The 15,370-nt window shown below is 40.0% G+C and overlaps 1 protein-coding gene across 6 annotated transcripts in view; it reads left to right on the forward strand.

The window, feature by feature from the left end:
* The window catches only part of FRMD4B (FERM domain containing 4B), a 386,589-nt gene that overhangs the window by 318,595 nt on the left and 52,624 nt on the right, over positions 1–15,370 (forward strand). For all 6 annotated transcript variants that reach the window (XM_064275017.1, XM_064275018.1, XM_003409793.4 and 3 more), the window contains 2 exons: positions 11,215–11,298; positions 13,389–13,454. In XM_064275017.1, the coding sequence (XP_064131087.1) occupies positions 11,215–11,298; positions 13,389–13,454 (150 nt within the window). The remainder of the gene's footprint in view (positions 1–11,214; positions 11,299–13,388; positions 13,455–15,370) is intronic.

The raw sequence follows: 15,370 nt of genomic DNA on the forward strand, positions 1-15,370 counted from the left end.
CTATCGCACACAACAACAATCTTTACGGAAGCAGATCACCAAGTCCTTCTCGGGCAGAGCCACTGGGTGGATTGAGCCAATCTTTTGATGAGTAGCCACGTGCTTAACCGTTTTGCTTGCAGGGCTCCTTCAGGGGACAAATGACCCAGTCACTTTTCAAATGGACACAACCTGATTTGGCTTGAGGTGTGACCAAGAAATCGCCAGAATGGAAAACCCTGTGCCTTGGGAGGGCGGAGGGCGCGGAGTGGCTCGGCCATGCAGGCCTTTCCCCTCCGCCTCCCCCTGCGTCGCTCCTCCCAGCTCTCCAAGCCTCTCCTCTTCCTCCTTTCCCGCTCAGTGTCCCAGCCTGAGAGCCCCGCAGCAGCCCCTGGTCCCCTAGGCCTGTCGCCGCCTCACTGCGGGGGCCTTTGGTGAGTCATCAGACATCGGGGGGCCTCCTTTTCCCCCATCTGTGAACTCAGGCGAACTCGGCTTACTGACCCGGCTGATTGGAGCCGCTCTCTTTTGAGTTTGGTCTGGAGGAGTGGACAATGAGCGGGGGATTCATTTTAGATATTATGACACTACCCAAAATAAAAACAAACCAGTTGCCGTGGAGTCCGACTCACGGCGATCCACGTGTGTCCGAGGAGAACTGCGCTCCGTTGCCTCCCTGGAGTTTTCGGGGGCTGATTTTTCCGAAGTAGATCGCCAGGCCTTTGTTCTGAGGTGCCTCTGGATGGACTCAAACCTCCAACCTTTTGGTGAGCAGCTGAGCACTTTCTGTTTCCACCACCCAGTGACTGTGAACTGTTGTCCTTGAAAGCGTTTCTTTTTGGGGACTAAAGGGCACTCACTCTGCAACACTACTTGGGCAGCCTCCGGAATCTCCTGACACTAACCTCCTAGGTCGCCTGCCCTAAAGCCTTTGCTCAGCCTCCTTGACCATCTCTCCCGTTTTAAACCACGGATTACTTACTGTCTCTTTCTTGAAAATCTGTGTTTTATGTTGAGTTTATTCTGTCACAGTGGTTCTCAAACTTTGTTAAATACAGATTGCTGGGTTCCACCCTCAAAGTTTCTGATTCAGTAGGTCTGGGGTGGGGCCCAAGAATTTGGAAACAAGTTCTCAGATAATGCTGATGCTGCTGGTTAGGGACCAAGAGGATTGCTGTTTTATTGTGTTTGTCACCTTTAATATTCTTTTTAGCTAGGAATTACCAAAAAAGCCAAACCCACTGCGGCCGAGTCAATTCCAACTCACAGTGAGTCTATAGGACAGAGTAGAACTGCCCCACGAGTTTTACAAGGCTGTAATGGAAACAGACTGCTACATCTTTCTCCCACAGAGCGGCTGGTGGGTTCAAAATTTTTAGTTAGCAGCCGAGTGCTTTAACCACTGAGCAAGCAGGGCTCCTTAGCTAGGAGTTAGTAGAGAGAAATTTGCTGTTAGAAATTCCTAGTTATTAAGTCAGGAAGATCATGAACCAAACTAGATTCATCATTGCTGATGACATGTTGTTGTTAGGTGCCGTCGAGTCGATTCTGATTCATAGCGACCCCAGGCACAACAGAACGAAACACTGCCCGGTCCTGAGCCATCCTTACAATCGTTGTTATGCTTGAGCTCGTTGTTGCTGATGACATAATTGTGCAGAAAACAGAGAAATGTGATTTTCCTTTTTAATATTTATCTTTGTTAGCAATATACACAACCAAACATACATCCGTTCACAATTTCTCCACGAAACGTTCCGTAACATTGGTTACATACTTCACATTGTGTCACCATTCTATTTCTAGCCTATTGTTTCGTCACCGTTAATTTAGGCTCGGTGGTTAAGTTCTCGACTGCTAACGGAAAGGTCAGCAGTTGGAACCCACCAGCCGCTCTGCAGGAGAAATGTGGCAGTCTGTTTCCGTAAAAGATCCCTATGCTCAGAATTGACTCAATGGCAGTGGGTTTGGGTTTGGTCATATTTGCCCCTTAAAGTTCTCATCTGTGCTTTCGTTACCTCTTGTCAGTTTACACTCATAATTCTTTAAAAGAGCGCTACATTCGAGGCAAACATTTTTTATTAATTGAGCAAAACTGTTGTATAGTTTAAAGATGACTTCATGAGCGGTTTTCCCTTTTTAATGAAGGGCGATTTCAAGGCAGTTTGGCTAGTGGAAAAGCTGCCGTAAGTAAACTGATAACTTACTACAAACTGCTAATCACAGAGGTGTTGATCAATGCCAGTAGATTAGTTGAGGAAATTGATGATTATAAACTGTGACCAAGATCCTTTTAATAATTACATTTTTAAGCAAGCTGTCATCCTTAAAGACTGGATCTAGGTCAAGTGGTTTAGTAGTCAAGTTGGCACCTGTCACACCTATTTAACAGACATTGAATACACCTTTTCTAACTGGAGATCATTAATTGTGTTCCATTCCTTCAGCATTCTTCAAAAACCTGACCAGTCAGTCACCACAGGTTTCTAGCAAGCGTGGACAAGGAAGCAGCTTCTCCTCAGGGCCTATACGCGGCCACGCCAGAAAACCAGCAGATGTTTCTATTTAGCTCAGCTCTTAATGACAGGAAATCTTTGGTTTGCAAGGAACATGGTATTAAATAGAGTTCTCAACTGTGAGAACTTGCCTAAGTCCTCTGAGGCCCCTTTTCACAGCCTGTTATTTAATTTCTGAGGACATTTAGTCAACATGGTACATTTACACCTATTATTAACAGGCCTGGGACTTGATCTTAGGTGTTTGAACAGGCGTTTAATCAATAGTGCTTTCCGTTCACATATACATTTTTCTGAGCTAGCGATTTTGAGTTATGATTTTGTGTGAATGAAAAAAGAACTCCAGTCCCAAGTTACTTTTTTTTTTTTTTAATTGTGGTAAATATATATGAAACCACATTTGCCATTTCTACATTGTTCACATGTACAACTCAGTGACATTGTGTTGGCCACATTCAGTCGTCACCATTATCCCATTTTCATGTTTGTCCCTCACTTTTAACAGAAGCTCAGTGCTCCCTGAGCAATGAGGCCCCTCTTACTCCCTCTCTCCCACCCACCCCTGGTGACCACTGGTAAACTTGGTCTCTATGCATTCGCCTGTTCTAGATATTTCGTATAAGTGGGATCATACGATGTATGTCCTTTTGTGACTAACTTATTTCACTCAGCATGTTTTCAAGGCAGTATCCATGTTGCAGCGTGTATCAGAACTTCATTTTTTTTATGGCTGAATAATATCCCATTGCGTGCACCACATTTTATTTATCCATTCATCTGTTGATGGGCATTTAGGTTGTTTCCATCTTTTGATATTGTGAATAGTGCTGCAATGAACACGGTATGCGTGTTCCTACTTTCAACTCTTTTGCATATATACCTAGAAGTGGAATTGCTGGATCATATGATCATTCTACATTTAACTTTTTGAGAAACCATCAGACTGATTGCCACAGTGTCTCAAGTTACTAATTAAATAATTCAGTTTGTTTCTTTGTGCGGTAAAGTCTCTGCAGACGTTTCCGTTTAGGCCTGGTGTGTAATGTGTACTTTTCATGCCCCTTTGATTTGGGGTCAGGTACAATACAACTTTGGCTTCAAGAAGTAAAGTGAAGTTTGGGGTTTGAGCTTTTTTAAAAACCTGTCCTGGAAACGTAGTGAATGCCCCCACACCCAGCATGGACAGCAGCAGTCTTAAAGGGAACTTACTGAATTCATTTTCCCCAAGAATTGCTAGCACCCACAGTTGGCTAACTGCCTGCACTCCCTTGCGCTCCAGCCTGCAAATGGCAGGTGGCTGATTGTTGCTCTGAGCAAGCTCGCTATTAGCCACAAGCAGGTGTACACATTTGCTGGGGGGTGGCTTTTTCCACACAAGTGTTCCAGCACCCACAGTTTTGCACACACACAAAAGGTGGCCTCAGTTTTGCCAACCATGTGGCTCCCTCAAAATGAGTAGGGTTGGCACATTCCTACGGGGCTTTTGTGGTCAGTAAAGAAAAACAACACCCCATAAAAGGGGGCTTGAGAATGCCAAAGGAACCACTTCCTACAAAGTAGTCCCAGTGGCTAGGTGGTGTCGTGGGCTGCTTCCTCTGGCAGGCTGTCAAAATGGGAATCTGAAATACCCAGGGGAGGGGTTCCACCTAGGTAAGCAGATAAAACGCAAGCATGTTGTCCATTGTGACATCTGAATTCCTGCTGAATTGATGGAGAAAAACAATTTCAGGTTTGGCCACTGAGAAGCAGCAAGCCATGTAGATTTATGGTCATTCTCTTTGGGCAGGACCCAGAGAAACCAGTCTCTCGTGGCAATTCCAGTCAAGTGCATCTTTAAAATAACATTTCCATTACCATTAGGGTCAAGAATGTCCAGACGGATGAATGCATTTGCTGCTAGTGAAAGGCAGAGACATCCCGACTGAGGTCTGCTCACTTCCCTGCTGGACATTGAGATTGATCCTTATTCATATAAACCTCGCCCTGTGCCCTCACAGCCAGCTTGGGAGGGGCCTCATGTGCTGACGCCAACCAGGCTTCCCCTGCAAGCTCACAGATCCATGAGGCCTCAGGCTCACAGGCTAATTTCCCAGGCCTGGCTTCTGGGTGGTACAAACGTAAGCTCCGCTGCCAACCAAAAGGTTGGCAGTTCAAGTCCGGAAGAAAGACTTAGCGATCTACCTCCAAAAAGTTAGCTGTTGAAACTCTACGGAACACCGTTCTACTCTGACACACGTGGGGTTACCATGAGTTGGGATTGACTTGATGGCAACCAGTTATTGTTAAGAGATATTTGGGTTGTTTTCTTTGTTTTATTGTGAACAATACTGCTGTAAACATTCTTGTGTATAGGTTTCTCTAGGGACAGACCCAAGAAAGGAATTGCTGCCGGGTCATGGTGTATGCAAATTTCCAAACACTAATAAAAAACCCAGTGCCGTCGAGTCGATTCCGACTCATAGCGACCACTAGCAATGGTTATTCCTCTACATCTTCCTTTAAATTAGGAATTGCCAGAATTTTAAAAACTTGACATCTGGTGTGTAATGGTAATGGAGGATTTAATTTGTACTTCTCTGAATACATATGAAGTTGAACACTTTTTCTTCTGTTGACCATTTGGATTTCCACTTGTGCGCTGTTTGTTGATACATTAAGCTCATTTTTCTGCCAGCCTGTGTGTCTGAGCCGACCTTCAATCGTTCTGAAACTCTTTTAATGTTACAGCCAGGTCCACAGCACAGTCACCTCAGTATTTGCAGTGGCTTGCTAGACATTTTCTGTATTAATTAGGTTCTCCTAGGAAAGTGATATTATGTATTCACAAGGAAGGGATGTTTTGCAGTGGCACAAATGACCAGATGTGGAAAGAAAATAGGAACCTATTTAATACAAAGAAACAACGCTGTGTTCTTTCTCCAGAATATAATCTTTAAAAAATTTAGGATGGTCCAAAATCCAAATTTGAAAAAACTGTCTATGTGTCTCCTTTATTCATGCATTGTTGACAGTCTACACTGTTAAAAATTATCTGAAGCTAGAAACCAAGTTGAGAAACTAAGAAGGCATCTTCCTGTCCATCCTTTACTAACAGTTTCTGTCAGAAACTGCAAGTTGATGGTGATGCCCTGTGGCCGTGTTTCACGTGGCCTGCACAGTGTTTTGGTTATCTTCCATGTTCCCTTCCCCCGGTCCCCGCCATTCCCCATTGTCTTCCTGTGTCATGCGGAACTTGGCTTGCCATTTTTTATTTCTCTCTTCCCCAGTTGATTTTCTTATGCTCGTTTTACTTGGCTCCTGTTATACATTGGCATTTGACATCCCGGATATTTATAGTCTAAGAGTGGCACATAAGAAAAATTCTTCAAGTCTAAAAGATAGGCTTCAAAAAGTTTTTGGTTGAATTCTTAGGATTTTCATTATAAGCTAATCAAGATTTCTCAAACTTAGAACTATTGACATTTTGGACTGGGTAATTCTTTGTTGTGGGAGGCTGTCCTGTGCATTGTAGGATGTTTAGCAGCATCCTTGGTCTCTATCCACTAATGCCAGTAACATTCCCTTCCCTAGTTGTGACAGAGCATCAACAAACATTGCTAAATGTCCCCTAAGGGGCAAAACTGCCCGTGGTGGCGTACCACTAATCTCTACAGTACGCTTCTTTTAAAGTAGTCTAAACTTTCCTTAAAAAGATTCCTAAGCCACGCTCCTATTAATGGACAGTTTAGTTGCTTCCCGATGTGGCTGGTTAGTACAAAAAAAAAAGTTCTTAATGAATGAATATTCTCATACATACATATAACCATGAGACCAAATGGGATTATTTAGGATGTTGGCTCATGATTAGCCTTTGGTAATTTATTCAGCCAGCATTTCCAGATGAATAACATCTTTTCACATCTTGTAACTGGAGTAACTTCCAACTGCACATAGTTAAAAACTACTCTTGAAAATTCTTCAGGAAGACGGCATCTTGAACACCAAAGCTCATCTTTCAGTAAATCCAACGTGAGTAATGTGTTTTTCCAGTTGAAACCCTTGGCGGTTTCTTCAGTTAGGTGTTAAATATAGAAGTTGCTTGCATTTAACAGAAATGTATTAAAATGATATGTTTAAATGCTAGAAAAATCTCAGCACTGTGAGATGCTTGTGTTTGGGACACGGGGACTAAATCCATCTAAGAGAGGAGCAGCGTCAAGTCTCCAGTTTCCCACTTACTCTCAGCTATGAGCCTATTGAATAGAATGATGGATAAAAGTTCTCTCTCCTCTCTTCTCTCTTCTCCTTCTTTTGGATGAATGCAGTTGAATAAATTAAAAGCAACTCCATTATATGACGCTCACTTCTACATGCTAAGCATGTAATATACACTTATTACATATTTGTTAAATGAATAAACACATTTAAGATGAATAGCAGCTTTAAGTCTTTTTTTAATTGTGCTTTTGGTGAAAGTTTACAGCTCAACTTAATTTTTCATTCAAAAATTTATACCACATTGTTTTGTGACATTAGTTGCAGTCCCCATAATGTGACAGCATGTTCTCCCTTTCACCCTGGGTTCCCTGTGCCCATTTGTCTAGTTGCTGTTCCTTCCCGTCTTCTCATCTTACTTTTGGACATGAGTTGCCCATTTGGTCTCGTATATTTGATTGAACTAAAAAGTGTGTTCCTTACTTTATGTTATTTTTTGTTTTATAGGCCTGTCTAATCTTTGTCTGAAAAGTGGCCTTGAGGAACGGTTTCAATTCTGGGTTAGCAGAGTGTCTGGAGCGGGGGGAGGCCAGAGTTTTGGGGGTTCCTCCAGTCTCTGTCAGATCAGTAAGTTCTGGTCTTTTTTTATGAATTTGAACTCTATTCTACATTTTTCTCCCACTATCCATGACTGTCTGTTGTGATCCCTGTCAGAGTGGTCATTGATGGTAGCTGGGTACCATCTTGTTCTCCAGGGCTCAGGCTGGTGGAGTCTCTGGTTCATGTGGTCCTTTAGTCCTCTGGGCTAATATTTTTCTTGTGTCTTTGGTTTTCTTCATCCTCCTTTGCTCTGGTCAAGGTGGGACCAACAGATATATCTTAGATGGCCACTCACAGGCTTTTAAGAACCCAGATGCTACTCACAACAGTGGGATGTAGAACATTTTTTTATGAACTATGTTATACCAATTGACCTAGGTGTCCCCTGAGACTATGATCCCCTGCACCCAGCTACTTGGTCCCTCAAAATGTTTGAATGTGTCCAGGAAACTTCTATGCTTTTGGTTTGGTCCAATTGTGCTGACTTCCCCTATATTGTGTTTTGTCCTTCTCTGCCCTGAAGTTGAGACTTGTCTACTATCTAGTTAGTGATTTCCCCTCCCATTCCCTCCCCACCCTTTAACCATCAAGGAATGCTTTTTTCGTGTGTGTAAACCTTTTCTTGAGTGTTTATAATAGTGGTCTCATGCAATGTTTGTCCTTTTGTGACTGCCTTATTTCACTCAGCACAATGCCCTCCAGATTCATCCATGTTGTGAGAAGTTTAGCAGATTCATCATTGTTCTTTATCGTTTCATAGTATTCCATTGTGTGCATGTACCATAATTTGTTTATCCATTCATCTGTTGATAGGTGTTTAGGCTTCCAGCTTTTTGCTATTGTGAATAATGCTGCAATGAACTTGGGTGTGCATATATCTGTTTGTGTGATGGCTCTTATTTCTCAGGGGTATATTCCTAGGAGTGGTATTGCTGGATCGTATAGTATTTCTAACTTTTAAGGAAGCACCATATCTTTTTCCAAAGTGGTTGATTGTACTGTTATTACATTCATTCAGCAGTGCATAAGAGTTCCAGTCTCCCCACAGCCTCCCCAGCATTTGTTATTTTGCTTTTTTTTGGATTATGGTCGGGGTGAGATGGTATCTCAATGTAGTTTTGATTTCCATTTCTTTAATGGCTAATGATCTTGAGCATCTCCTCATGTGTCTGTTAGCCACCTGAATGTCTTCTTTGGTGAAGAGTCTGGTGAGGTCCTGATTGCCACAAAATTAACTCTAATCCAAATATATAAGTTGAATGCCAGGCTGAGTTCTTATAACATAGCAGATGATTCACATGGACCCACAAGATAACATATATGTTGTTGATGGTGATGATTAAAAACAATATGTGTTGTCCTTAGTTTATCATTTTATAATATGTACATGTATTTGCTTTTCATAAAAAAACTCACAAGCCAACTTCTTTTTAAAGAAAAATCGGATTTGAAGTACAGAACATAAAAGGTATTGTTAAGAAAAATAAATATCATTACTGGGAGTTGACAGGTGACCTTTAAATATGAATAAATTGGATTGTGGTATATTTTGATTTTCAGGAAGCCAAAACCGGTTTCCCAAGATTGTCAGTGTGGTTAAGCCACGCTGCTCAGATTTCAAATGAATAGAGATTTACCCTTATGTAAGGCCGGGAGCCAAGGGAGTTTTTATTTCCTGTAGTGATTTAGAAAACTGAAAACCTTTAGGAAGGGCCACAAACCTGGTTTTGAAATGTAATGTTGACAGGTGCAAATCATAACATCGCCAAGCTTGGTAACACTTACTCTAATTACCCATTCTTATTGAAACACAGTAAGTTCATTAACAGTTTGCTCACTGAGCTTACTTGGTTGCCAGGAGACTAGAAGATACATCCAGAAAACAAATGTTCTGTAGACATTGAAGGAGAACCACTTAAACCTAACTTGATTAAGTGGCCGAAAAAAAACCTATTGCTTTCGAGTTGATTCCAACTTATAACAACCCTATAGGATAGAATAGAACTGTCCCATAGGGTTTCCAAGGAGCAGCTGGTGCATTTGAACTGCCAACCTTTTGGTTAACAGCCATACCGCTTAACCACTGCTCCACTGATTAAGTGACAGGAATGAGCAATCTCTAATATAGAACAGTACAATGTGGGCAAAACAAAACATGTCTGGAGGCAATGTTTAGTTCCCCATTTTGAACTGTAACCATTGATCTATGCAAGTTGAATGAATACTTTGGAAGGAAATTCATCTTGGGTATAGTGTTTGGTTTTTCCATTGAGTGTTCGTCTTCTTCACTATCACGAATCACATTGGGGCAAACCATAGGGCTCCTAATCAGGCTCAGGGAAGCTAATATAAAAATGCACAAGTGATGAATTTTAAAACTACTTTGTCAGTGTTTTCATTTATAATTGGACACAGGGGTGAAGGGAAGCTGTGCCTTGTCAGAGCGAGAATGTTCATGTTAACTCTCTAGGACACTGCTCTGGAGGTCTCTGGGAGTCAGGTAATAGAATACAGTAGTCAAGGCTTTGACCTTTGAAGCCAGATCCACTGGGTTGTCCTTTTGGCTCCTTCCCATAGTAGCTGTGAGACAAGTGACTTGAGCCTCTCTAAACTGCCTGCTCCTACCTGTACCTACTGCACAGGAGGGGTCGTGGTAAGACTTATATGAGGTGAATAATGCCTGAAAAATGCTTTGCATGGTGCATGGTGCCTGGTAACCTCTCAACAAAGAGTAGCTAAAAGTGGTAAAGATAGGAAGAGGTAGAAAAGTAGGAAGAGAAGAGTTAGTAATACGCTATTTGAACGCTGGTTTGACTGGATTGTGTGTGTCTGTGGTAAATATATATATATATTTAAATATGTGGTGTGTATATATATTTAAATATGTGGTAAATATATACATATAAAAACAAGCTTTTGCCATTTCAACGTTTTTTACATGTATAATTCCGTGACATTCATCAGGATTTTGAATAACTTTTACATGAACTTCTTCCATACTCTAACAGACCCTAGAGAAATCCTATTTGTTTCCTCCTCAACTTGAGGCAGTTAGAGAGAATTCCCTCTTACACAGCACAGGACCAGCTATGACTGGTTCATTTTACCTGTTCTCTCTTCTCTGAAGTCTCACAAAGACCGCCCCCTTCTCTTTGTACAACTAGAAATTTGCCATTTTATAATTAATTAGATAATAGTTGGCCTTACACGAGATACATTTTAGTTCACTTGGTGCAAGTTGAGGTATACTTGGGCTTCATTACAAACGTGTTTTCCGGTCATCTTCTAGTCAAGTGATTTCCACATCTGGGGGACTTAGGTGTTTTTATTTCAGAGGGTAGTAAGGAAATTACAGAAAAGAGTAACAGAAAGTTCTTCATAAATCTTTGTATTACAATGATATCTTTTATGAAAAATGGGTCACATTATATGAATGGTTGTATGATGACCGCTATTCCAACATGGTTGAATATTATATAGCCTCTAAAGATAATTTTGAGGATGCTGTAGGATCATGGAGAAAGTATATAATGACATGTAAAGAATGCTGAGTAAAAACAGAATTTGAAATATGCACAGTTGTAATCATAATTATGTAATAAAATAGATGCAGAAAATAATGGACAATGAAAACAGCCATGGGTTTAGGAGTAGAGTAAGGAAAATGAGATACTGGCAGTTTAATAATATTCACACTTTTTATTTTTGTCTTTTTAAAAGCTTCAAAATATCATCATATGGTTTGGTTGTCAAATTTGGGGGCTGTTTCTTGTTAGAGCCCATACCCATGTGTGTGTTGACCACAAAGTTTTGACAGAACCCGACATGCTATATGGTTACTTTTCAGATTTCAGTCATTTGGTGACTGACTTGGATTTTTTTTAGGTGACAGTGACTAACATTGCTGTATTATTTTTCCTTTTAGTGATGAAAATGCCAGGAAAGATTTAAGGACACTACCAGCCTTTCCAACCAAAACTCTTCAGGAGCACCCATCCCTTGCTTACTGGTAAGCCAAGTCAAGATGACAAATGTATGCTACCCAGTAATCCTGTTGTCATAGCCTCCATCAAGAACTGCATGCTTTTCAGAATTTAAAAGAAAAGTGAGGGAAATGTCAAATTGCCCATCAAATGTGTCAAAGTAACGGTAGATAGACCTTGATCCTTTCATGAAAGGATTTTGTCAAGGCTCACGGAGATCACTGTGCATGTCTCCCAGTCTTTCCTTTTGCTTAGATATAATTTTAATGTCTTCTATTTTAGGAAGTCGTTTGAAATGATCTTTGCTATGTAGTTTTTGTGTATAGCCCTCATCTGGTTAGAAATTATATTACCAACAATTGGAAGATGTCTGGCATCATTCCATACATTCATGTCACCAGCTCAGATGCCTACTAGTTTCAGGCAGTTAACAAAATTGAGAAATGTAGGCCAGGTGTAGGTCTATAGGGAGGGGTGGGGACTGTGGTGAACTGGAGAGCTTTTGCCCTGGGAAAAAGACGTAAGGCTACTCAGCTATAGAATTTAGGCATAAAGAGTGGTTGTGAGCCGTTGCCTTTAAGTGTTTAAAAGCTCTGCAGAGCGTGTTTTTATGTGAATATAATGCTCGGTATATGTGCAGTCACTGTGTAATGTGGCCTTAATCTAGCAAAGTGCAGTATAAATATAATGAAATAACAGACTTCCCTGATCAGAGGGTTCCCTAATGATCAGAAATGACCTTAATGCCTAGAGGTTTCCTCTATGACCAGAAGTTGTTATATATCTTGAGTTGTTTTATTTATTTATGTTTTAATGAATCTATAGTACTCATTTTCCATACCACAATTTTTTCCTAGAAAATTACTTTTTCCCCTTTGAATTACTCATATTCCCTTTATGTATATTTTCCTTGCTGTAAGTTTCTGAAACGTGAAGATAGATTTCCTTTCCACTAAAAAGCAGACACAAACTAAATATTGCTAGCTTCAGTATGAAAGTGGGATTGTATTTCGCAAACATAGCGAAAGTGAATAATGAGTCTGCGTTGCATTCTGATTCGGGAACCTTCCTAAGAAATTAAATGGTTTCTTCTTAAGACAAAAAATACAGGCTGGTTACCATTGATTATGGGTCTTCCTTTTGAAACTGTGGATTTGGAAAAGCTCATTGTAAAGCGTTACCGAAAAAACAGAGAGATAAAAAATATTTACTCTTCTAGGTTATACTTGAAATATGACTCAAGAGCTGTCTTGTCAGAAGGGAGGGTAAGGTAGCTGAATGATTTCAAGGGTTGCCAGACTTCAGCCTAGTTCTCTTCTTTCCAGTCAACAAGTTTTATCCTAGGACAGTAATGAAGGGGTTTTCTCCTAAAACTGTGTCGCTAAGTGGTGAGAATACAGTGTTTTGGATTGTACACAGACTCAGAGTAGTTTTAATTCTTTTTTTAATCTTTGTGAATAATTCAAGAAGAAGTTTTTTAAACACCTAACACTTGCTAATCTCTTTTTTAACCAAAGAGAAGATAGGTCTTCTGATCAAAAATTTCCCAGCAATGTTCTCTAACTAGCATTTCAAAAAAAAAATCCGTTGCCGTCGAGTCAGTTCCAACTCACAGCAACGCTACAGGACAGAGTAGAACTGCCCCATACGTTTTCTAAGGAGCACCTGGTGGATTCAAACTGCCGACCTTTTGGTTAGCAGCCGTAGCACTTAACCACTATGTCACCAGGGTTTCCAACTAGCATTGCAAATGTAAAAAAAAAAAAAAAAAAAAACTAGCATTTAGTAAGCATATCTTGTTTTTATCATATATTATTCAGTTACAATAAAGGGTATTAATTTTCCATTTGAGAAATTGATATTATGTTTCCTTTTCTAATAAACTAAGTTAAAAATAAATAAAATGGCAAAAATCATGAGGTGGTCTCAGATGTCTGATGCTCAGGAACCCGTGACCTACAGAAACTACAGAAACAAAGTCAGCTAGACTCTGTCCTCCAAACAAGTTGGTGAAGGCCTTCCCTCCCAAGTGCCCAATAGCTGCCTGAGAATCTTAATTGAGCCTGTATTTCATCTAATCATGTTTTGACATATTTTTCCTTTTCTCCTTTTACAGTGAGGACAGGATAATTGAGCATTATTTGAAAATAAAAGGTCTGACTCGAGGTCAAGCTGTGGTTCAGTGAGTGTCTTTCTTTTCTTTTGCTTAGATATGATTTCAGTGTTTTCTGTTTGAAGAAGTCATTTGAAATGATTTTTGCAATATAGTTTCTGTATACACAGTTCTTATTTGACCTCAGATGTCGACTGGTATCAGACAGGTAATAAAAATGAGAAATGTCAGCCAGATATAGGACAGTAGGGAATGGTGGGGACTGTGGTAAACTGCAGGGATTTGCCCTGGAAAAAGGAGGTAAGGCTACATAACTTTAGAAAGTAGGCAGAAGATTACCAGATTTTATTATATTGTATAAGAGAAACTGGGTATTCAGATTTTAAATCTCAGGTTTAAAAATTGGGAAGTAATTATAAGAAAATTTTAACATAGGACAGTCTGTTAACCCAAAACTAAAACTATTTCCGAAGCCCATTCTTCAAATGTTAGGCTGGATTATAAGTCATAAAATAGTATTTGTGAAGAATGTGCTTCTTAGTTCCCGCAGATACACGAGACCAAATGGGCAGCTCCTGTCCAGAGGCAGGATGAGAAGGCAGGAAGGGACAGAAGCTGGTTGGAGGGACACAGGGCACCCAGGGTGGAAAGGGGGAATCAGGTGTCACATTATAGGAATTGCAACTAGTGTCACATAACAATACGTGTATAAATTTTTATATGAGAAATTAGCGTGAACCGTAAGCTTTCACCTAACACACAATAAAAATAACTTGGAAAAAAAAAGTTTTAACATACTGTGAGGCAAACAAAACCTGTCTGGAGGCCTTGTTTGGTTTTCCAATTTGTGATTCTACTTTGGTTGGAGTACATGGTGTATTGGTGTTGGATAATCAATTTCTTTAGGCTACTGAGAATAGACCATAAAAAAATAAAGAAAATAAGAAAAAAAAAAAATGAGAATAGACCATAGTGATATATATTTCTGAATTTTATGACATATAGAGCTACCACCTATTTATTAAAAACAGTTCGATTTCAGTAAATCAATTGCAAAAGGACAAATATTGTATATCCCACTTAAAGGAAATATCTGTAATAGGCAAACTTATAGAGACCAAAGTTTATTAGTGATTACCAGGGGCGGAAGGAGGGAAAAGGGGGAGTCATTGTTTAGGCAGCCTGAGTATCTGTTAATGGGGATGGGAAATTTGGCAACAGATTATGGTGATGGTTGCACAACGTTAATTGGTGTCACTGAATGTACATGAAATAGTTGTTGAATTGGCAAATGTTCTATTACATAACGTATTTTTACACAAATAACACACACCTTCTACGTTTGTTTGCCAACCGCACCCTCCCCCCCTCCCCCCGCGAGGTATTTTTGTAAGTGTCACTATGCCCATTTATTTTTACATGTTGCTATAAACAAACAAAAAAAAATTAGCATAGCATGGTCAGAAAATGCCTTGCAGAGGGAGAAGCGGTTGTCAAAAAATGTAGAAGGTGCATGTTATTTGCGTAAAAATACGGTATCTTTTTCACACAAAAAAAGTTCACCTTCTACATTAAAGTTTTAAAATTATACAAGTTAATCTGTTTTAAGGACGTTGCTGCGGTAATTATAAAATAATTTTATGGATGGCTATAACTTTTAAAAAAATACCCCACCAAGTATAGATTAGAGCATGTAAGAATTGAATTAAGGACTTGGAGATCATTCCCTCCCCCACACCCCCCACCCCGTCAATGTCTAGATTTCCCCAAAACCCCATACTTCTATGCACAGTAATGTCATTTTTACCATAACACAGTTTCTATAATCTTCAAGGCAGAAATTAGAAATTAGTAGTCCTTAAGTGGAATCCTGGACATTTTAACTCATTGTGCCTGTTTCCTGAACTGAAAAAAAAAAAAAAGGAATAAAAATTTCTCCGTAGGATTTTAGATTAGGTTAGTGAGCACATTACAAAGTGTCCTTG

The sequence above is a fragment of the Loxodonta africana genome, chromosome 22, assembly GCF_030014295.1.
Source record: "Loxodonta africana isolate mLoxAfr1 chromosome 22, mLoxAfr1.hap2, whole genome shotgun sequence".
In the NCBI taxonomy this organism is placed as follows: domain Eukaryota; kingdom Metazoa; phylum Chordata; class Mammalia; order Proboscidea; family Elephantidae; genus Loxodonta; species Loxodonta africana.